General features: G+C 42.1%; 1 protein-coding gene across 1 annotated transcript in view; it reads left to right on the top strand.

The window, feature by feature from the left end:
• Window positions 1-25,000, top strand: part of htr2aa (5-hydroxytryptamine (serotonin) receptor 2A, genome duplicate a) — a 45,345-nt gene that overhangs the window by 1,676 nt on the left and 18,669 nt on the right. Inside the window, exon 2 of the mRNA XM_017724634.2 lies at window positions 829-1,686. Coding sequence (XP_017580123.1) covers window positions 1,257-1,686 — 430 coding nt within the window. The 5' untranslated portion in view covers window positions 829-1,256. The remainder of the gene's footprint in view (window positions 1-828; window positions 1,687-25,000) is intronic.

Raw genomic sequence — 25,000 nt, 5'->3', positions numbered from 1 at the left:
ATGCTATACAAATTGAGTCCTTGGGCAAGACTCCTAACGTTACATTCGCCTACCTCTCTGACTCGATTAACCCTTGCACTATGTTTGGGAATTTTAATGAACAACATAAAAAGAATCTAAATACTTTTTACTCTACCAAGATACTAATTTTATCTTGTATTGTAATTTAATACTAATATTCTATCTAGTCGTATGGTTTTCAAAGGCAATTAACAACCATTAACCATAAATCTGTTGTATATTGCAATTAACTGAGAGAATGAAAAATATATAGTAGCTGTTTTACTGATAAAATTTAGAATCATCCCCATAAAGTAGATGGCATGGGTCAATATGACCCATGAACAGTACATTCATTGCTGGGTAGTGCACAGAATACAAGGGTTAAATTGGAAGTCGCTGTCAGTGTCTGACAAATGAAATAAATGTATATGTACTGTGTGTTTATGTCTCTTCTCGGGGACAGTGTGCATTTGTGGGGACATTAGCCTGCTTTCCAAAGGAAAAAATACTTACTACCCTCAAACTGCAGCTTTAATTAGAAGGAAGTAAAAGATGCCGAAGATAATTTTTCACTTGGTGAGATGAAGGTTAGGGTTGGTCAGGTGGAGCACAGCAACATTTACATTCACTCGTACAGACTAGTGTATGCGTGTGTGTTATTCCTGACCCCATTATATCTTTGCGATCTTAGACTCAGGTGCAGAAGATCCAGCAGACACCTGAGGAGCTCCAGCTCCTTGCCTGACTGTCTCATTCTCGCTCTCTGTCTTTCTCTCCCTCTCTCTCCACCTCCCCTCTCGCCGACGCTCCCACTCTCTCCCTCAGCGCGGCTGGATTAGGCAGAGTGATCAAAGGCTTGCAGAAGAGCAGACGTGCTCCGAGATGGAACCCCTAAGAGGAAAAGAAAGAGAGGGAAAAATAGAAAACTCCAGTTGTACCTTCTTGCGCTCTTCCGACCAAGAGGAAAACAAATTTTACCGTGTACATTTACCCTGTCAAACGGCTTTCTCAGGAATACCTGCATAACAAGTACAGAGTGCGTGCGTTAGAGATCGTGCACATGCTCCTGCTGTGAGGTTTCCAGGAACGCTGCACTAGTTGTAGTGCCGTGCCCTGCCAGATCTGGAGAGAAAGGACCATGCCGGAACTTGCTGAACCGCTGGGACGGACGCTACGCCCTAACGGGCCGTTCGTCTCCAGCAGGTAACACACCTGTGGGTGCTCTGAAAGGGGTGAGACCACTAGCTGGGACCATGAGCTCACATGGGAATGCTTCTGAGCTTCTCTTGGAGGCCATCTCCTCCTCCATGGCCTTCATGCCCTTTGACACAGAGGCAACTCTGGGCAATGTAATCCGCAATGGGTCACTAGGCTGCAACCAAAGTGGGATTATCTCTGAACCCTCGGTGTTTGGAAACCTGACATCCAGCGGCGGTAGCTCCAGAAGGGAGGCCAGAGGGTGCATGGGTCAGGCAGCTGAGGTTGGGCAGAAGAACTGGGCAGCACTGCTGATCTTGGCCGTGGTGGGGATCACAGTCACTGGGAACATCCTGGTCATCATGGCTGTCAGCCTGGAGAGGAAACTGCAGAATGCCACCAACTACTTCCTCATGTCATTGGCTGTTGCGGACATGCTGCTGGGCCTCCTGGTCATGCCTGTCTCTATGGTGACCATCTTGTATGGTGGGTTGGATGGAGTTTCTTACTTTCCAGCTGTTGTTGTTATTGTGTTATGCACCTTTTTGCATGGCTACACTCACCATCCATCTTAGATCGACTTACAGATTTTAGTCCCTCTTTTGTGACACAATTTGTTAGGCCACCTCTACCACAAGGGCTAGATCAGGGTCGGCAACCGAAATGTAAAGAGGAGCCACAACACTTTATGTCCATTTTATTGAAGTAACATTTTACCATCTTGGCTGTCATTATGTCTCAATATGTGCTAATATATAATATAAACAAAACGCAGACTTACTTTGCTCTGCTTTAGGCTTCCACTAAGCTATACCTGCTTTTCTTGTATCTCTGGCAGGAAACATTTCCACAAATGTAGAACAGTTTCTTGTAAAATGTCTCACAATGTTTGACTTTTAGAGGCCTTAAATGGTGCCTGAGGTTCCAGAATGCAACTGCTGCACCATTAAAGATGGAATGGGAAAATTTGAAGAAGAAGCTAGAGAATGAGAAGCTTGTGAATTTTTAGTGTTTGACAGACTCTCGTTGCAACTTAAACGTAAACGGAAACCAAAGAAATTTCATTTGTCTCCAAATTATTGATTTTCATCTTCTTTGCCTTTTCATTAGCCACTAGCTAGGCGAGATTGTTGTCTGTGTTGTTATGGTGACCAATGGTCTGCATGCTGAGAGGATGGCTAACACAAACTGTGCATCAACAGATGGGCTACAGTGTCCAATCTTACACCAGCAATTTGGATCTACAAGGGAAGGGTTTCTAATAAAGTGGCCAGTGAGTGTAATTTTACTTTATTTTATTGAAAATGGTTATTTTGTCCATGTGCTTGATGGATGTTGAACATTTGTTCAACTGCTTTTAATGTTGTGGAGTTATTGTTATTTTGTGACTTTGCATTATGTAAGGCTTGCAGTAGAGCAGATGTGCTCAGAGTCTACTGTTGCTTCATAGCTAAACAGTAGCTTGGAACCAGCCCAGATGTGACATAGACAGCTGTGCTTTGTTAGTCATGTATATTAAGCAATGTTAGTGAACTGGTGTGATCAAGTGTTTGGTAACTTTTCTGTATAGCTCTTCTGGTTCATTCTAGCAGGACGGTGGTTACGCCTGGTTGGGTGATTGTCTGTGGGTGGTATTTGTCATGATGGCTGTGGTGTTATTTTGTGTTTGGAGGCAAGGCTGCAGTGACTGAAGGTAAGACTCAGGTGTATGGGGTAACGTTGTGGTATTTAGAGTTACGCTTGTGGTGTTTGGAGGGAAGATCTGGAAGCAGGGGAAAGTCTGGAAGCAAGGATGCCTTACTGGTTGGCACATTTTTGGTGAGGTTGTGGCATTTGGAGGGAAGTTTATCATGTTTATAGTTATCATAGCTGTAGTTTAACATGCAGGTGTGGTGTTCTGTGCAAACATATGTTTGGATGGTTGCAGAGTTTGGAAGTATGGTTATGGTGTTTGGAGGTAACACGATGTTTATGGATATTAATGGTAAAGTTGCAAGACTGGGAGGTAATGTGGCATTTGTAGGTGAGGACTTGGTGGTTTGTATGTAAAATTGCAGTGTTTGGAAGTACAGGTTAGGGGTTTGGAGACAAGATTGCAGTGTTTGGAAGTATGGTTTAGGGGTGTTTGAAGGCAAGGTTACAGTATTTGAAGTTAAGGTTGTGGTGTTTAATAGTAAGGTTGTGGTGTTTAATGGTAAGCTTGTGGTGTTTAAATGTAAGGTTGTGGTGTTTAATGGTAAGGTTGCAGTGTTTAATGGTAAGGTTGAGGTGTTTAATGGTAAGCTTGTGGTGTTTAATGGTAAGGTTGCAGTGTTTAATGGTAAGGTTGTGGTGTTTAATGGTAAGCTTGTGGTGTTTAATGGTAAGGTTGCAGTGTTTAATGGTAAGGTTGTGGTGTTTAATGGTAAGCTTGTGGTGTTTAATGGTAAGGTGGTGGTGTTTAATGGTAAGGTTGTGGTGTTTAAAGGTAAGGTTGCAGTGTTTAATGGTAAGGTTGTGGTGTTTAATGGTAAGCTTGTGGTGTTTAATGGTAAGGTTGTAGTGTTTAATGGTAAGGTTGTGGTGTTTAATGGTAAGGTTGTGGTGTTTAATGGTAAGGTTGTAGTGTTTAATGGTAAGGTTGTGGTGTTTAATGGTAAGGTTGTGGTGTTTAATGGTAAGGTTGCAGTGTTTAATGGTAAGGTTGTGGTGTTTAATGGTAAGGTTGCAGTGTTTAATGGTAAGGTTGTGGTGTTTAATGGTAAGCTTGTGGTGTTTAATGGTAAGGTTGTAGTGTTTAATGGTAAGATTGTGGTGTTTGGAGATACGGTTGCATTGTTTGAAGGCAAATTTCGATTAATATTTTGGCAGGTTCAGGCAAGGGTGCAATATTTGAAGATAAGATTGCAGGAATTTAAAGTAAACTAGTGGTGTCTGGGAGTTCAGCCTGTGGTGTTTTAAGGGTAAAGTTGCAGAGCTTAGAGATAAAGACACAGTTTTCACAAAAGCAAAGTTCTGGTAATGTATGTTTGCAGTGTTTGGAGGAATTGTTGTGGTGTTTGGATGCAGGATTGTGGTGTTTGGAGGTAAAGTCTATGTTTTGTTTCCTTGCAAGGCTGTGAAGTGTTGTTGGCCTGGCTCCTGCAGGGCTGAGTGGTTCCTCTATTGTGTATGAGTGTATATTTGTGAGTTCACCTGTATGTACACAGTGGTCTTGTCTTTCTGAAGAAAAGCTCAATTTAAATGAATATATATATATATATATATATATATATATATATATATATATATATATATATATATATATATATATATATATAAAACAAATTACATAATAATAATAATAATAATAATCATAATAATATGAAAATAATGGGTGGCAGGATAATGCATCATGTTATTTTCAGCTTGGTGTATCTGTATGTGTGTGTGTGTGTGTGTGTGTGTGTGTGTGTGTGTGTAAGGCCTTGAGGAACTCTGGTTCCGTTTGTGTCAGTGCCCCCTGCTGTCTCCAGCTGTCCATTCCAGTATATTTATTTTTCTTTCTCTCTGAGAGAACTACATCTCTCATTCTCTCCAAATCACTCACACCTCCCCGGCTTTTCTATGAGGCAGTCTATCTCTTTTTATTGGAACCCATCTGTGTATCTCAGAGTGTGCGTGTGCTTAACGAGCCATCTATCCATCTGTCCACCCATCCATCCATCCATCCATCCATCCATCCATTTATCCATCAATGTCTCTCTCTCTCTCTCTCTCTCTCTCTCACTCACTCTCAGTCTTAGTTGATCTGTGGATGTGAGTGAATGTCACATGCCGTTGCTTTATACAGTCTGACGTTAGAGCTGCAGCCTCATTAACATCATAATGTGTGTATACGTGTGCATATGTGTGTGTGTGTGTGTGTGTGTGTGTGTGTGTGTGTGTGTGTGTGTGTGTGTGTGTGTGTTTAAGCAGAAGAACCTGAGCCAGATTAATAAACGTTTCTCTTTGACTGGCAGACAAAAGAACTTGGGATGGAAAGTGACGCTGATGGAAAAGCATTATTGAATGACTGCGTTGTTTTCCGTCTTGTGTCTTTTTCAGACTGAGATGTTTCCAAAGATCCTGTGTTGTTTTTTTTTGGAGGGGGGTGGTGGGCGTGGTAGGGTGGTTTCAGCCCAGAGGGTGATTTCTACCCTTGTGTGGTGTTCAGGTCTGTGGGACCCGTTTTCAATGTTTACCAAAAGAAAAAATGAGATGATTTATTATTATTTCAACCTCAGACTCTTGGCCTTTGCTCATTTTCTGTGAAGAACATATAAAATAACCCATTTTCAGTGCCTTCACTCTGTTCACCCCCCACACATTTATATTATATTAGGGCCAGTCATGGGCTGGAGGTTAGGGAAGCGGAAGGTCACTGGTTCAATCCCCAGAGCCAACAATACGTGACTGAGGTGCGCTTGAGCAAGACATCTAACCCCAACTGCTCCCCGGGTACCACGGATAGGGCTGCCCACTGCTCCAAGTGTGCAAGTGTGCTCACTGCCCCCTAGTGCTCACTAGTGTGTATGTGGTGTTTCACTTCACAGACACCACACACACACACACACACTTTCTAAGCCGCTTCTGCCTCAGGGTTGCGGGAGGGTGGGATGCTGGAGCCTATCCCCCAATCCCAGCTGTCATCAAGTGGAAGGCAGGATGCACGGGATACACTATTCACTTCACTGATGGGTTAAATGCAGAGGTGAAATTTCCCCATTGTGGGACAAATAAGGGTCACTTAATCTAATTACACATGTGGTGTTGGACTGAACCCACGGGGAGTTAAAGTGTGGAGGTGCTGTGTCCTTCACTCGGTTGTCCTCCTTACATGGCCTGCTGTTAGTGTGTGTGTGTGTGTGTGTGTGTGTGTGTGTGTGAGAGGGTGCACAACATGGACAGGCTGCTGACTGGCTACAGCTGCTAAAAGAGAACCCTACGCTGGACACTTGTGATATTTTAAACATCTGGTATTCTTCAGCTTTAGTGCTGAATTATGTCTTTATCCAGTGATCCAGGTCAAAAGGGCCTCATTATAGAGAGAGCTGAGATCGTTCTGGACATTTTGATACATGTGGGTATCAAGTTGTATGCAAGTGCCTTTAAAGGTGATTTTAAGAATATATGCAATAATCAGAGGGTTAAGTTGACCTGTCCAATATAAACTTAAAATTGGCCATAATCATAGTAGTGTCATAATATTCGATTACATCATTAAGGACACCTTACCAACAACCAGTAACTGTGCCTGTGCTCTCATGGAGCTCATCTCGTCACTGTTGCTGCAGCTAGAACTCTACAGGTGGATTAAGACCAAGCGAAATAGACCAGAATGACCGTGAAGAAGATGATAAGGTTGGTCACTTTAGCTGCAGTCTCCAGAAAAACGCTGTATTATGAAAGATTGGCTTGATTTATGGACTGGATCTCTATAACCTGCACACCTCTCACATTCAGTCCAATGCACAATTAAGCTAATTCACATTGTCCCTTCCACCCTAAACAATGCTGCAGTTACAGTAGGCACCTTATCTGTACAACGAATGTTGAAAGAAAAAAAAAAAAGCTGGTGAATAAGAAGCCAACATCATGACCCGGACAAATCTGTAGACATCCAGTTTTCCTCAATAAATACATTTTTAATAAGGAAAAAACTGAAACTTTCGCTTGTAAATGTTTAATGAGCAGCTAACAAGCTGCACAGCAGAGCTATAATCAGCCACTGAAGCTGTTGGACGTCTGACCGGCTAATGCTGCGTCCCAAACCACACACTCCTATACTTCGCCTATTACACTAATGAATGCACTTTTAATGCTACGCCACTGTTTTTTACTTATTGTTTACCAGGCCTGTATACTATATATTTTTCCCGAATCGTTCAGCTGTGCTGGGCCTGCTGTTAGTGTGCTAGCGTACGGTTGGGACACAGCAGAAGTAACACAGCCAGGAATATGAACCGTTTAGATTCCAGCTCTCATTTGTTATCACTACAGCAACAAATCAGGGACTTATTTTTAACTGATTTAAAATTATTTTTATCCAACTGCCTTCGTTGGATTGGCTATAGCTTTATTATCTCATAACAAACTTACAGGTTTCTGTATCTGTTTGTGTATCTTTGTGATGATCCAGCACAGAAGTCCAGTTCAAACATTCCCTGAAAGTGTAGAGCCGCCCTTTCCATTCCATCTTATCACGAGATCATACGAGACTCTCATCCAGAGTTATGAGCCTATAAAGAGGGGCTATGATGCACGTCATCTGCCTCTCACCATGTGGAGTTGGTGGATTCGTGTGTCCGTTTACTGAGCTCTGCTAAAGCCTGAGTAGACTGATAAATCAATGTGATCGGTTATTAATCTCAGCGTTACTAAGCTCTGCTAAAGCCTGAGTAGACTGATAAATCAATGTGATCAGTTATTAATCTCAGAGTTACTGAGCTCTGCTAAAGCCTGAGTAGACTGATAAATCAATGTGATCAGTTATTAATCTCAGTGTTACTGAGCTCTGCTAAAGCCTGAGTAGACTGATAAATCAATGTGATCAGTTATTAATCTCAGCGTTACTGAGCTCTGCTAAAGCCTGAGTAGACTGATAAATCAATGTGATCAGTTATTAATCTCAGCGTTACTGAGCTCTGCTAAAGCCTGAGTAGACTGATAAATCAATGTGATCAGTTATTAATCTCAGCGTTACTGAGCTCTGCTAAAGCCTGAGTAGACTGATAAATCAATGTGATCAGTTATTAATCTCAGCGTTACTGAGCTCTGCTAAAGCCTGAGTAGACTGATAAATCAATGTGATCAGTTATTAATCTCAGCATTACTGAGCTCTGCTAAAGTCTGAGTAGACTGATAAATCAATGTGATCAGTTATTAATCTCAGTGTTACTGAGCTCTGCTAAAGCCTGAGTAGACTGATAAATCAATGTGATCAGTATTAATCTCAGTGTTACTGAGCTCTGCTAAAGCCTGAGTAGACTGATAAATCAATGTGATCAGTTATTAATCTCAGTGTTACTGAGCTCTGCTAAAGACTGAGTAAACTGATAAATCAATGTGATCAGTTATTAATCTCAGTGTTACTGAGCTCTGCTAAAGACTGTGTAAACTGATAAATCAATGTGATCAGTTATTAATCTCAGTGTTACTGAGCTCTGCTAAAGCCTGAGTAGACTGATAAATCAATGTGATCGGTTATTAATCTCAGCGTTACTGAGCTCTGCTAAAGCCTGAGTAGACTGATAAATCAATGTGATCGGTTATTAATCTCAGCGTTACTGAGCTCTGCTAAAGCCTGAGTAGACTGATAAATCAATGTGATCGGTTATTAATCTCAGCGTTACTGAGCTCTGCTAAAGCCTGAGTAGACTGATAAATCAATGTGATCAGTTATTAATCTCAGCGTTACTGAGCTCTGCTAAAGTCTGAGTAGACTGATAAATCAATGTGATCAGTTATTAATCTCAGCGTTACTGAGCTCTGCTAAAGTCTGAGTAGACTGATAAATCAATGTGATCAGTTATTAATCTCAGCGTTACTGAGCTCTGCTAAAGCCTGAGTAGACTGATAAATCAATGTGATCAGTTATTAATCTCAGTGTTACTGAGCTCTGCTAAAGCCTGAGTAGACTGATAAATCAATGTGATCGGTTATTAATCTCAGTGTTACTGAGCTCTGCTAAAGCCTGAGTAGACTGATAAATCAATGTGATCGGTTATTAATCTCAGCGTTACTGAGCTCTGCTAAAGCCTGAGTAGACTGATAAATCAATGTGATCGGTTATTAATCTCAGCGTTACTGAGCTCTGCTAAAGCCTGAGTAGACTGATAAATCAATGTGATCAGTTATTAATCTCAGTGTTACTGAGCTCTGCTAAAGTCTGAGTAGACTGATAAATTAATGTGATCGGTTATTAATCTCAGCGTTACTGAGCTCTGCTAAAGCCTGAGTAGACTGATAAATCAATGTGATCAGTTATTAATCTCAGCGTTACAGAGCTCTGCTAAAGCCTGAGTAGACTGATAAATCAATGTGATCGGTTATTAATCTCAGTGTTACTGAGCTCTGCTAAAGTCTGAGTAGACTGATAAATCAATGTGATCAGTTATTAATCTCAGTGTTACTGAGCTCTGCTAAAGCCTGAGTAGACTGATAAATCAATGTGATCAGTTATTAATCTCAGTGTTACTGAGCTCTGCTAAAGCCTGAGTAGACTGATAAATCAATGTGATCGGTTATTAATCTCAGTGTTGCTGAGCTCTGCTAAAGCCTGAGTAGACTGATAAATCAATGTGATCAGTTATTAATCTCAGCGTTACTGAGCTCGGGGATAGAGGTTCTCCGCTTTGCAAAAAGGAGTGGAGCAGATTATTATGTTCAACTCCACGTCACACATCCCTAAACAGATCTGCTCTCACTGTATGTGGGAGAAAAATTCCACCAAGTTTAGTTTTTCCTGCTCAGTCCATGTAAGCATGAGCAACATTAGCGACTGCCCTGAACACCAAAACCAGCTCAGAGACACAGTATCGTATTTCTACAGTATAGTTACTGATCACCGATACAGCGGAGAGGAGTCCGTTTCTCAGGGTCTTTAATCAAACCTCTGTGATATCTGTCTTTGAACGCACCAGTGAATGAATGTTTGTCTTGGAGTGTTTTTAATCACAGATGTGAGTAAGTCTGTCCTGCTGTACAGCCTGTATTCACTCGACAGCTCAGTTTTACTCTTTTTTGATTGGCTACCTTGTTAAAAGTGACGCATGACGAGCGCAGCTTTTCAGCTGAAGTTGAACATTTTTAAACCTGATCGAGAGGAAACGGAGCAATGATTTCGGGCAGTATCAGCTATAGTTTACAGTGCCACCGGGAGCAGTTTAACGTTAATATTTACTCTTCAGCATTAACCAACCCAGAAGTGCGAAAATGGCCTATCGGACGTCACTGCTGAGCATTTCCCTTTCCCATGAATCCATCAGCCATTTGTAATCAAAGAACAGTTGCCCTTTTAAACCCCACCAAGCTCAAACAAGCAGCCTCAACAAGAAGAATTCCAGATTCACTCACAGTGACTCACTCTCAGCTCTGACTCACATAAATACCTGAGTGTGAAGATGATTGAGTCTGGTGAGAAGAGCTGTGAGCAGGATTGTCGCAGATATGGGGGACGCAGGGGACAAATAACTCTGCCCACCACACTTGTTGTCAAACAAAATATTAGTGGAAATGTGTAGCGGAGGCTGGGCAATATTCACTCTTACAAAGCACAGATGGATCTTTTGTAAATATCTGAATGATCCATGTGATATGAACTCCAAAGAACTAGATAACTATTTTAGGCAACATCCAAGTTAGTCAAACCACACTGGAATGCCCAGCAGGTTCTAGATAGTAACTGAATAAGTGTGAGGTACAAACTTCACCGTACTGTGTGATTATTTGGGGTACCAGGTAGTTATACAGTGTAAATGAAGTTTTATATGGTACCAGTATCGTGGGGCAGTCATGGGCTGGAGGTTAGGGAACCAGCCCTGTGACTGGAAGGTTACTGGTTCAATCCCCTCAGCTGACAGTCCTTGAGCAAGGCACCTAACCCACAATTGCTCCCCGGGTGCCGTGGATAGGGCTGCCCACTGCTCCGGGCATGTGTGCTCACTAGTGGGCACGTATGTGGGTGTTTCACTGCACGGATGGGTTAAATGCGGAGGTCTAATTCCACAGTGACAAATGGTTGTAAATTCTTGAGTACCTGTTTATTACCAATGAACTGATTTAGGGCTGCAAAAGTCAATGACTCTTCTGGTGGTTTTACTGTGGAGTTGGATTCATGCCATTAATTTAAATTAGAATTTGTATCACACCATCTGAAAATGAATTCTGACCTGAAATTCAATTTTAAGGTTTCTTTTGACTTTTTGCTTTTGCTTGTTTCTCATTTTGACTTAGTACATCATAACTATATCTTAATTATGACCATAATTATTAATAATTATTATATCATAATTATGACATAGTATCTCATAATAATGACTTACTATGTTATAATCATGACTTAATGTCTCCAAATTATGACTTAGTATCTCATAACAATGGCTTACTATGTTATATTTATGACTGAATTACCCATAATTATGACTATCATAATTATGACATGCTATCTTATAATTACAACTCAGAATTATGGATGACTTAGTAGCTCATAATAATGACTTACTATGCCAAAATTATGACCCATTTTCTCAGGATAATGTCTTATTTTCTCCCTGTCATGATTGGCCCCTCCCGGTTATCCATGTGCTTATGTTTTAGTCTTCCATGTGCTTTTGTTTACCTTTCAATCTTGTCCATGTGCTATTTGTTTTGTTTCTTCCCGGTCATGCCCCCTTGTTTTCTTGACTCTGCCCCTGATTTGTTACACCTGTTTTCCACCTGTGTTGTGTTTTCTGTCATCTTCCCTGTGTTTGCCCCTTGTGTTCGCTGGTCTTTGTTTGATTTGCTTGATATATTTGATTGTTGACATGTGTATTGTTTGGAATTCTGCTGGCCCTCTGTCCATGGACCCTCTTGACCCTGATTATGGATTTGCCCTTAGTAAATCTCGCTTGTCTTCGCACATGCGTCCGCATCCTTATCACTCCACAATGTTACACTCATAATTGTGACCTAGTGTCTTATAACATAATCTCATTAATATTGTTCTCATTATTGTAAGATCTTAAGTCAAAATTATGAGACACTTTTATGAGAAAGTAGGTCATTAATATGAGATATTAAGTCAATTAAGAAAAACTTTCTCATTATTATGACACACTATGGCATTTTCCGTCAAGTGGTGGAAATGTGCTTCCAAAATCTGGAGGCACAAATTAATTGCTTAATATACTACAGGTTTCATTATGTAATCACATCAATTCATTTGAACACAAAAGTCTAGCAAAATGAAATGTTTAGGCTTAATTCCTGAAATCTGTTAATTGTCTGAGATTTGTCTGTACTTGATGATTGAGGTGTGGTAAAGTTGATGTTGTTGTGGTGATGATTAGATCTGGATCGTCTTACTTGCACAACAGCAAAGTACAAAATGATTGTATTGTCATTTTCTGACCCACCCACTTGTCTGTTTGACCTTGTATAGGGACGAAATATCGACAAGATTCTGAAAACAGGAACGTTTTGATGTTTGGGAACATTTGGCTGCTCTTCCTAAGTTCTTTTTTTTTCAGAAACTGTAGCTTTCATTAGACATAGAAAAAGACCTTAAGTGGACTCAAATGAAGGGTTTGGGGAGAGTGGACAGAGGAGAGAGGGAGAAGAGGAGAGAGGGCAGGCCAGAAAGCCTTGTTTGGCTTCAGTGTTTGATGGACTGCTGTACACATGGTTATTTTCTTTGGCTTCTCAAGCATTTTTAAACCTCTTCTGCCCCCACAGCATCAGAAAAAATGCAAAATTATACCCTCATCGTCACAATGCTGGAGCATTTCTCTTTTCCGAAGGATCTGTCCGCCCTTTAAACGTCCACAGCTACAGACACCCAGCCGATGTTATCAACATCATCCATCATCCAGCTCTGGAGAGTCCAGAGAGTCCTAGAGCTGCACTTTCAGATGTTCAGGGCATGCCAGGTTTTTACACTTGAAACCGCCATCAGTTTGGATTAAGCTTACTTAAGTTAGTCAAGATTTCCCAAACTTTTTCATGCCAGGACGAGGTTATGTTTGTGTCAATACCCACCAAATATTTTGTGAAGTTGAATAAGTCATAAAGTCGTCCTAAAAGCCTCAGAGAACCCCATGAAAACACAGACTTACTTTGATCTGCTTTAAGCTCAGTTATAGCCACTTCTCTCACATCTCCAGCAGGAAACTTTTCTGCAAAAAGTAGAACAGTGTCTTGTAAAATTAGCAGTAAACTCTAGACTTTTTACAAGGCTGAAGTTTAGCGTGTCATTCACCAGCTTCTTGCTAGAGTTTTCACGTTCCACCATAAATGGAATGTAGATAACTACGTAGCTAACTGTTGCACCATTTAAGGTGGAACGTGAAAATTTGAACAAGAAGCTGATCAATGAGAAACTGACCACAGCCTCGAGACTTTTTAGTGTTTGTCAGTTTCTCCCCACAGATTAAACGTATCAGCAAACCAGCTGGAGTGATTATAGATGCAAGTAAGTCCATTTGTCTCCAAATTATCGATGTCCGTCTTAAATCTCTCTCTTTGCTGTTTCATGAGCTACTAGCTGGGCGAGACTGTCATCTGTGTTGCTATGGTGACCAGCCGTCTGTGCTGATCTTCAGGGTTAAAGGGTGAATCAGCAGTTCTACATTAACTCCAGCGTTTAAGAGCATTTACTGTTAAACTGTGTTGAAGGATCAGCAGAGCTTTATTTTACTGTAGAGGAGGATTATTTTATTATTACCTACTGATCTGATTCAGCTGTGGAGCCTCAACAGGGCAACGCCTGAGCCTGTAAACCATGATGCAAAAATGCTTCCTTCACACTGTCACCAGCACATTAAGAAGCACAAGTCTAAAGCTGCCGGTCTGGAACTGCTGCTGGCTCCCAGGGTCTGCAGATGGATTTATCTCACTGCTACAGCCATGATGATGGAACAGGTCATCTCCTGGTTGCCATGGTGCTTGATGACGCCAAGGAGACAAGCAACGTCCTATAGCTCGAGGTGAAAAGCCCCACTAAGGATGATGTGTTTATTGAGTGGAGCTCTCTTCTTACTTCCAAAGGGGACGCCACCATAAAAACCACTCAACTCCTCATGAGCACTGACCGTCTGCCATTGTGTTTGCTTTCTGTGTTTCTGAGGAAAAAGCCATGCATTTGCTGTGCTCTTTTCAGTGCAGGTGGAGGAGAACCAGCCAATGAATAGATTTGCCATAATGGGCTCTCACCTGGGCTTCTTTCGCTCTAATGAACCAGCCCTTCAGCTCTCAGAGAACGCCAGAGACAGTTTGACACGTTACCACTCGGTCTAAGTTCAGAGAGAACTATTTTCAGAAAGAAGAGACCGAGCAAGGCTGAGAAAGAAAGAGGAGGAGGGATAAGCTGTGGATAATCTGGTAATAATTAGTCTATTGGATGTGGAACTGTTTAACGAGGCAGAAGATGACTTCAGGAAAGTTCAGAGAAAAGAACTGGAGGAACCGAGAGGTTGCAGCTCTGTAATCATACACAGAGCAACGCACTGCAGGTGGCATTAAAAGCATTTCCACACCCACATACTTTCACATATAGTAATGTAGGCATTTTGTTTGTGTTTTATACAACTCAACACACAGAGATACTCAAGGTAGCATGTCATACCATCAAACCTAATAACAACAATAATTCATTCAAGTAATAAAGTGGCTTCCTCAAATCCAATGATGCTTTTACACAGTTCTCAATCTTAATATGTTGAGGCTTTTTCATGCAAAGAACCCCCAGCAAATACCATTCCAGTCTCTTTTCAGACACAGTCTCTAAAAGGCTTCTGACAGTAGTCATCAGTTTTCAGTGGTTAATCTAAATACTTGTGTCCAGTGAGATGCTCTTTATTCATTTTACACTATTATATATTCATTACTCAAAGCTTCATTCTTTATTCGTGTTGCTCTTTATTGCACTGTTATTATTTTGCTGTCCAGTGTTGACTCGCGGGAGATGGGTCCCCTTTTGAGACTTGGTTCCTCTCAAGGTTTCTTCGTCTTCTTCCTAGGGAGTTGCCACTCTTGTAACTGTTCCCCTTGACTTTCTCACTTGGGGGATTGACCTGGATTGCTGTAAAGCCCCCCAGCGTTATTACTACCATGGTGAAAAATTTCCCAGCTCATGGCCCAGTCAAACTGTACTACTGTGGTGAAAAATTTCCCAGCATAGGACCCAGTCAAACTCTACTACTGTGGTGAGAAATTTCACAGCATATGACCCAATCAAATTCTACTACCATGGTGAAAAAATTTCCAGCCTATGGCCCAGTCAAACTTTACTATTATGGTGAAAAATTCCCAGCTCATGGCCCAGTCAAACTCTATTACTGTGGTGAAAAATTTCCCAGCTCATGGCCCAGTCAAACTCTATTACTGTGGTGAAAAATTTCCCAGCTCATGGCCCAGTCAAACTCTACTACTGTGGTGAAAAAATTCCCAGCATGTGGCCCAGTCAAACGCGACTACTGTGATGAAAAATTTCCCAGCTCATGGCCCAGTCCAATTCTACTGCCATAGTGTAAAATTTCCCAGCTCGTGGCCCAATTAAATTCTACTACTGTGGTAAAAAAAAAATTCCCAGCTTGTGGCCAAGTCAAACTCCACTACCATAGTGAGAAATCTCCCAGCTCTTGGCCCACTCAAACTCCATTACTGTGGCAAAAGGTCTCCTGGCTCTAGGCCCAGTCAAACTCCACTACCACAGTGAAAAGTCTTCAATAATCAATAGTGACCCAAATCTTTTCTGTAAATATATCCTCAAAACTTTTCTCAACCTGCTCAAACCACATCTGTTCTTCATTAAAGTCACACAGATGCATTGTACTGCCCAACTATAGTCTGCAATACTTCATGAAGGAACCCAGCCACAAGCTGCTCTTTCTTTGTGGTGTTGGATTCTCAGGGAATTCTGCTGCTGACTGTGTCAGCCATGGTGAGGGTAGCAGTTGGGCACTCTCCATGGTCTTGATCTCATGACAGGAATGTCACTCTCTTTTGTCCTTGCCAAGGGGATGTTTTCCATTCCGAGGTGACTGGCAGATAAGTCGATGCCAGTCGACACCTTCAGATGAAGATGGCCCCCAGCAAATCAACAGGTCTTGGTGTATGAATCCTGAATATCAGCCAGCCATAACTCATGAGTATCTCCTTTGCCCACAGTGGCTACATGCAGGAGCTTTGCCCTTTCTTCATCTCAGTCTGCTTGCCAGTCAACATTTTTTTCTCCAAATTTAGACATTCATCACAAGCTTCCCCTGAGACATTTGAAGATGGCCATAGCATCTTTATGAGTATAACTTCCAACTTCTGTCACAAGAGCTAAGAAACTGCAGCAGAACAATAAAGGGATCAACATGGCCATCTTCATCTGTAACCCACTGGGTATCCAACCAGCTGGGCACAGACTGCTGGTGTTGGGCAGCACAGCTAACCAGACAGTAGATCCAAAATCCACTAAGACTATGTAATGGCAGCCTTCAAGTCTGCAGTCTAGATATAGATATAGCCTTAAAACATGGCTTAGTCGCCCCACTTTTACAGCTTGAAGGAGATATAATGGGCTCTTGAAAAGACTTTCCTTCAAACTCTTGTTTTCCTGGAACAGTTATGATGGTCAGTAGCAAGGCTCGGGTTGTCAGGGCTGTAAACGGAAGCAGGCTTGTTCAGGTTGTGCTGGATGTACCTGGTGGACCATCATCAGTTCTTTTCACCAGATAGTGAGATGAATGTGTTGTTGTAGACACCTGCTGTGAGCACCTGTTTGAAGGCCTGGGCAACAGTTCTTTTAAATCAGGGGCTTTGAACTGGAGGGAGCCATCCAGGTCAGCAGGGTTTCTCCTATTTGATTAACACCAACTGGCAGCTTTTGCCCCATGCTGTCTGTGGATACGTGCTGCCCAAAGCCTCTCTTTAGTCCTGGGGCCTGGGGAGGTAACAGGCAAAGTCTTCTGCCATGCTTACCTGGGTGCACAGAACCGCTACCCTCATCAAGAATTCCTGGGAATGCTCGATGCTCAGGTACCTGAAGTGCCTGCATTTCCCAGTGAACAGTCTGTCATGTGGTTGTGAAAAGCAGGCTCTTTTGTCTGCCGGCTAATTTTTGTACTTGGGTCACTCAGACTGACCTGTTTTTTGAGGCAGAGCGGTGGAGATTAGAGTGAGGGGCTTGAGCATAAAAGGCGGCAGATTAAATGGTAAAGTAATTAATGGGTCCCCAGTGCCGATGCTGATGAGCCTCCATAATTAGACACACTGTCTGACTTTGGGTTAGTGGCTGTCAGGCCGTCCTCACTGTCCTTCAGTGTTTTCACTCGTAAACACAGACACTCACACAGATACTAGCACACTCCAACATACAGAAATTCACACACAGGGACCAGTGTTGGGCAATATACCACGTCTTGACCATGATAAACAATTTAGAAATGTGCAAAAAAACCCCATTCATGATTTACGTGATGTGAGATACACCATAAACCAAAAAGGGGACTTGAATTCAAATAAGAAAACTGTAGACAAAGTGCTTTTCAGGATTACAGGAAAACAGAAATGAAACATTATTAAAAGAAAGAGAATGAAAAACAGAGAAAAATGGGTGACACTTTATTTTGAGTCCTGTTTAGATGAAATAAATAAACACTCAACAATAAATAAACGACTCTCAGTAACATGTCAAAAACATATGGGGGTTAGGATTAGGTTTTGGGTTGAGGTTAAGGTTAGATTACAGCTACAGTTGAGGCCAGGCAGAATTTTGTTGGACTACAGTCGAGTTCTGACTGAATTTTGTTGGACTACAGTCAAGTTCTTACTGAATTTTGTTGGACTACAGTCGAGTTGAGGCAGAATTTTGTTGGACTACAGTTGAGTTGAGGCAGAATTTTGTTGGACTACTGTTGAGTTCTTACTGAATTTTGTTGGACTACAGTCAAGTTGAGGCAGAATTTTGTTGGACTACAGTCGAGTTCAGGCAGAATTTTGTTGGACTACAGTCGAGTTCAGGCAGAATTTTCTTGGACTACAGTCGAGTTCTTACTGAATTTTGTTGGACTGCAGTCGAGTTGAGGCAGAATTTTGTTGGACTACAGTTGAGTTGAGGCAGAATTTTGTTGGACTACAGTTGAGTTGAGGCAGAATTTTGTTGGACTACAGTCGAGTTCTTACTGAATTTTGTTGGACTGCAGTCGAGTTGAGGCAGAATTTTCTTGGACTACAGTCGAGTTCTTACTGAATTTTGTTGGACTACAGTCGAGTTGAGACAGAATTTTGTTGGACTACAGTTGAGTTGAGACAGAATTTTATTGGACTACAGTCGAGTTCAGGCAGAATTTTCTTGGACTACAGTCGAGTTCTTACTGAATTTTGTTGGACTACAGTCGAGTTGAGACAGAATTTTGTTGGACTACAGTTGAGTTGAGACAGAATTTTGTTGGACTACAGTCGAGTTCAGGCAGAATTTTCTTGGACTACAGTCGAGTTCTTACTGAATTTTGTTGGACTACAGTCGAGTTGAGACAGAATTTTGTTGGACTACAGTTGAGTTGAGACAGAATTTTGTTGGACTACAGTTGAGTTGAGGTAGAATTTTGTTGGACTACAGTTGAGTTCAGGCAGAATTTTCTTGGACTACAGTCGAGTTCTTACTGAATTTTGTTGGACTACAGTCGAGTTGAGACAGAATTTTGTTGGACTACAGTTGAGTTGAGACAGAATTTTGTTGGACTACAGTCGAGTTGAGGCAGAATTTTGTTGGACTACAGTTGAGTTGAGGCAGAATTTTGTTGGACTACTGTCGAGTTCTTACTGAATTTTGTTGGACTACAGTCGAGTTGAGGCAGAATTTTGTTGGACTACAGTCGAGTTCAGGCAGAATTTTGTTGGACTACAGTCGAGTTCAGGCAGAATTTTCTTGGACTACAGTCGAGTTCTTACTGAATTTTGTTGGACTGCAGTCGAGTTGAGGCAGAATTTTGTTGGACTACAGTTGAGTTGAGACAGAATTTTGTTGGACTACAGTCGAGTTGAGACAGAATTTTGTTGGACTACAGTTGAGTTGAGGCAGAATTTTGTTGGACTACAGTTGAGTTCAGGCAGAATTTTCTTGGACTACAGTCGAGTTCTTACTGAATTTTGTTGGACTGCAGTCGAGTTGAGGCAGAATTTTGTTGGACTACAGTCGAGTTCTTACTGAATTTTGTTGGACTACAGTCGAGTTGAGACAGAATTTTGTTGGACTACAGTCGAGTTCAGGCAGAATTTTGTTGGACTACAGTTGAGTTGAGACAGAATTTTGTTGGACTACAGTCGAGTTGAGACAGAATTTTCTTGGACTACAGTTGAGTTGAGGCAGAATTTTGTTGGACTACAGTTGAGTTCAGGCAGAATTTTCTTGGACTACAGTCGAGTTCTTACTGAATTTTGTTGGACTGCAGTCGAGTTGAGGCAGAATTTTGTTGGACTACAGTTGAGTTCTTACTGAATTTTGTTGGACTACAGTCGAGTTGAGACAGAATTTTGTTGGACTACAGTTGAGTTGAGACAGAATTTTGTTGGACTACAGTCGAGTTCAGGCAGAATTTTCTTGGACTACAGTCGAGTTCTTACTGAATTTTGTTGGACTACAGTCGAGTTGAGACAGAATTTTGTTGGACTACAGTTGAGTTGAGACAGAATTTTGTTGGACTACAGTTGAGTTCAGGCAGAATTTTCTTGGACTACAGTCGAGTTCTTACTGAATTTTGTTGGACTGCAGTCGAGTTGAGGCAGAATTTTCTTGGACTACAGTCGAGTTCTTACTGAATTTTGTTGGACTACAGTCGAGTTGAGACAGAATTTTGTTGGACTACAGTTGAGTTGGGACAGAATTTTGTTGGTGTACAGTCAGACTACAGACTACACAGACTGAATTTGGTGGGACTACAATCAGATACAGGCAGAATTCTGTGGGGCTACAGCAAAATTTATTTGCATTACAGTTTGGTTCAGATAGAATTTTATTGCAGTAAATTTGGGTTGGGACAGAAATGTGTCATGGTACAGTCGGGATCAGACAGGATTTTGTTGTGCTACAGTTGGGTTAGGACAGAATGTCAGGGTTGATTAAAGTCTTTTGTGTCTTGTGAGTTTGTGTGATGAGCTGTGTTCATATCAGCAGTGCTGGACCCAAAGCGCTTTTCAGATTTCCAGGCTTATCTGGGATGCATCCCTCTGATAAGCTGCACAACAAAGAGAGAAAGATAAAGAGATTTGGTGTGTGTGTGTGTGTGTGTGTGTGTGTGAGTGGGTCTCCCTGAAACACCAAAACCGTGTCTTCCTGGTTCCTAAGGTGAAGGTTAGAGTTAGATTTAGAAAACGTTTATTACGTGTAGATATAATACACCCAGTCCATATTATTATATATAGATACTTACATGTAATAAGGGATATTATCTCATACAGTTTTGCAGAATATATTGAAGCACTGGCGTAGAAGACAACATGGAAGACACTTCACGTATGAACAGGCAACCCACCCTAGTGCACCCCCAACATGACACACAGGGAGTGGGTAAGGCAAGAGGACATGACACACAAGGAGAATAGACACTTCTAACCACTAGTTACACCACAAAGCCCAGCTTTCTTAGAAAATATTACTCTGATAAGTGCAACTACAACCCCAATTCCAGTGAAGTTGGGATGTTGTGTAAAATATAAATAAAAACAGAACACGATGATTTGCAAATCCTTTTCAACCCATATTAAATTTTTTGCAAATATTCACTCATTTTGAATTTGATGCCTGCAACACGTTCCAAAGAAGTTGGGACAGGGGCAACAAAAGACTGGGAAAGTTGAGGAATGCTCTAAAAACACCTGTTTGGAACATTCCACAGGTGAACAGGTTAATTGGAAACAGGTGAGTGTCATGATTGGGTATGAAGAGAGCGTCCCTGAAAGGCTCAGTCGTTCACAAGCAAGGACGGGCGAGGTTCACCACTTAGTGAACAACTGCGTGAGCAAATAGTCCAACAGTTTAAGAGCAACGTTTCTCAACATGCAACTGCAGGAATTTAGGGATTTCATCATCTACAGTCCATAATATCACCAAAAGATTCAGAGAATCTGGAGAAATCTCTGCAAGTAAGCGGAGAGGCAGAAAACCAGCACTGAATGCCCGTGACCTTCGACCCCTCAGGCGGCACTGCATTAAAAACCCACATCATTCTGTAACGGATATTCCCACAAAAACACAGAAGCCCACCGAATCTTCACGTTAGGGTCGGTAAAGGATCCCATGGTGTTCATAAAGAGGAGATAAACTCTCATCATAGGAGGGAAATGACATCAGCTAATTAATACAGATGTGAACAATGCTGGCCTTTAGCTGATGTTATCAGCCGAGAGATAAACAGTCGTCAGACCGCTGGGATAACTTTACTCTCTGTTTCTGATTTAAATGACATTTGAATGGAGAAACATAAACGTTGAATATCAGACTGAATGCCGTGGCTCGGAAAACTATGTCGCGTTTCAACAGACGTGATTCTGTAAGTTTGCTGGTGCACTTAGTTCAGAGTTCAGCTCTAGTCCTGAAACCCCTGCTCTGCATAACTGTGGTTTCCTGGTTAAAATACCTGATATTATTATCTAATTAATCCACTCTTGAGCTGAACGAAGTGATCAGCAGAGAGACACACTGAACTATACACTGCAGCGGCTCCAAACCTGGAGTGAAAACACTGAATTACTGGCCTGCGTCGTCGCTCTTCTCTCGCTTCTGTCGCGTCTTACAGGTCAATCATTGACAAAGCACATCAAATTGAAGATGTCAGGCAGCTCAGTTACTCAGTTACTCCCTGATTCGGTCCCCAAAATAACGGGGCCCATACAGTGTGACGGCATGCAAAAGAATAGGTACAGCGAAGTTTGCGAAGCGTGTGAAGCTTTTGCAAATATTTTGGCCTTTTACTCTAAATGTATACATTTATCCAAGATTAGTATCTAAAGTTCGCTTCATTCATTTTACACTGTGCTAATGCATGCACAGATCATCACAGGCTTGCCTCAGACTTTGTGGAGTTGTTAGATCATCTCCAAAAGACTTGATTATGTGATTTCTGGTACAGCGGTGTTGCAAAACATCAGGTCAAGAGCCACAATGTGGTCAGAGACTGTTCACAGGGGTAGAGGGAGGCTAATTCAAGTTAGGCCTAGGCTCTAAAATGATACCAAAAAAATGACAGAACAATAAACATGAGTTATGTCTGGGCACTAATTGTTCTGTTTCTCAGGTATTATCAGCAGAGGCTTGCATTTTGCAACTGCTACTGAAGTCACAGCTTTTTAGGTTTTAGATTGACTTTACATGGTGAGGCTTTAGTTTAAAAATTTCAAGAAGCAGCCAATCAGAACAACCGTAATGTACCACATGACAACACTGACTGACTGACTGTCAACACATGGACAAAAGAATATACAGAAAATGTTCTCTTGCAATAACGGGGGCAGTCATGGGCTGGAGGTCAGGGAATCGGCCTTGTGACCGGAAGGTTGATGGTTCAATCCCCTGAGCCGACAGCACGTGACTGAGGTGCCCTTGAGCAAGACACCAAACCCCCAGCTGCTCCCCAGGCGCCATGAATAGGGCTGCCCACCGCTCTGGGCAAGTGTGCTCACTGCCCCCTAGTGTGTGTGTGCTCACTAGTGTGTATGTGGTGTTTCACTGCATGGGTGGGTTAAGTGTCAAGGGGGAATTTCCACGTTGTGGGACTAATAAGGGCCACTTAATGTTGCTTATTTACTGGTGACTAGTTGTTAGCCAGTCTTACATTTCGCCCTCAGGGACTGAGGCCATTTCCCTGCAAGAAAAGAGTCTGGCCAGGCATGTAGGTCAGCATGTCAAACTGAAAAGGACATTATTTAATTATTTATGTGTGAGGTTCCAGAGTAGGCTTCATGGTTAGAGAAGAACGGATGTCCAAACGTGGCCCACTCCCTGGGTTGAGGAGTTAAATCACGTGAGGCAGTCTGTATGATTTGTGATACAGAACGAGTTCCAGCTGCAAAAAGACACCAAAAGAAGGAGGAGTGAGGTTCTAGAAGTTAGACAAATATTGAACCAGTCTCTCAGCAGAGGAGGTTTGTTGTGCCTGGAGTGCTTTCTATCTCTCCGTCTGACCGAGATTGATTTTCTTCAACGTATTCCTGTATAAACGCATGCGAGCAGATAGTATGTATTGATGTTCTTTGGGGGGCGTTTCTACTTGCTTCTCTATGACTGTTGTGATTTTAAGGCTTGTGTGCTGGTTGACTAGCTTAAACCAGCTTGGACCACCATGGAAATCAGGCTGATCTGTGCTGGTTTTTTCCCTGAAGGCTTACATGGTGAAACCTTCACGCAACTTTAGTTAAACAACGTTTATGAAACAGTGATGATGAACAAACAACTGATCAGCTCAAATCAACACACACACACAAATCTTCTAAGCCGCTTTTCCTTCTGGGTCGCGGGGGGAGCTGGAGCCTATCCCGGCTGTCATTGGGGGAAAGGCAGGATACACCCTGGACAGGTCGCCAGTCCATCGCAGGGCAGACAGACAGACAGACACAGTCACAGGGGCAATTTACCATGAGAACATGCAAACTCCACACAGAGAGGAACCTGGTCACCCGGCCGGGGAATCGAACCCAGGCCCTTCTTGAAACAATCTGACTTAGAGAAACAGAATTAGCTAATCGCTGTTGTTGGAAGAAAAACTTGCATCTGCAAAATGGTAACTTTATAGGAAAAAGGAAAAACCTACTTTATTTTTAATGTAAGTCAATGGAACCAGATGTCATTCCAAGTCATTTTGGGCCATTTCTTTTAGTCCATTCACCATGGAATTTACACACAATGTAAAGAGCAACAGGCTTTTTCAAATCATGTCAAAAACTGAAAAATGCAGCATTTGGGGAAAGGGTTAGATGGAATATCTGTTTTGCAGAACTATTAGGAACCAAAGGGAAGTGAAAATTTTCTAATAAAAGCTTCAGTTCGTGGAGAGCAGTCGCTCACGTCCCGACAACACCGTCCTGAAGACGCGGTCCCCACAGAGATATGAATACACAATCACACTCACACTGTGGAGATAATCCTTCTCTCCACCCCCCCACCCCCCCCCCCCCCCTCCCCTCCGCTTTCTGTTCCCCTACGCTTCTTTTCCCCGTCACCAAGCCGCCCTTCTCACCGCCGGCTCTCCCCTTTGCCTGCTCCTCTATTCATCTTTTTGTTTCATTCTATTCTCACTTCACCTCTCACCCCCATCCCATTTCTCCTCCCTCCTTTCTGAGCTGCTCTTCGGAACGGGACGGCGGTTTTCCGGAGGACAGTTATTTCCTGCTTGAGCGCACTGAGTTTTAACCAGCCCTTCTATGCGCTAAAGCCCTTCAGACATAATCACTGAACAGTATTAGCCAACATTGTTAATGTAGCATTGGTCACAGGTTCTATCTGATGCAGGGAAAAGACTGAAAACTTGCTATTTATTTATTGGTTAACTAGGGCCACTATGACTCGGTCAGTTCTTAGCTAATGCTTGAGGTTCCACTTTAAGGGCCAATTAAGTTTAAATTCTTTTTGGATAGTTTTGAGTAAAAATTTTGAGATAATTCTCTAAATAGTTTTATTGATTTAAACAAATTCCACTGATTGTTGAAAATTTCTCTTTTCTGATTCAGTCATTATGAGGCAAACATTGTGGGGTGATCCAGAGTGGGTTTGGTGTGAAATGGTTTAGAGGTCTTTACAGTGGTGGTGATAGGAACCAGGCGTCACCATGAATACAACACTGTTTCTGATAAAGTGGCCTTTAGTGGGAGCACAAGGTAGGTGTTCCTAATAAAGTGTCCAGTGAGTGGAAGCACAAGGTAGGTGTTTCTGATAAAGTGGCCAGTAAGTGGAAGCACAAGGTAGGTGTTTCTAATAAAGTGGCCAGTGAGTGGAAGCACAAGGTAGGTGTTTCTAATAAAGTGGCCAGTGAGTGGAAGCACAAGGTAGGTGTTTCTAATAAAGTGGCCAGTGAGTGGAAGCACAAGGTAGGTGTTTCTGATAAAGTGGCCAGTGAGGGTA

The sequence above is a fragment of the Pygocentrus nattereri genome, chromosome 6 (genome assembly GCF_015220715.1).
Source record: "Pygocentrus nattereri isolate fPygNat1 chromosome 6, fPygNat1.pri, whole genome shotgun sequence".
Lineage (NCBI taxonomy): Eukaryota > Metazoa > Chordata > Actinopteri > Characiformes > Serrasalmidae > Pygocentrus > Pygocentrus nattereri.
This window is presented reverse-complemented; position numbering and strand designations above follow the sequence as displayed.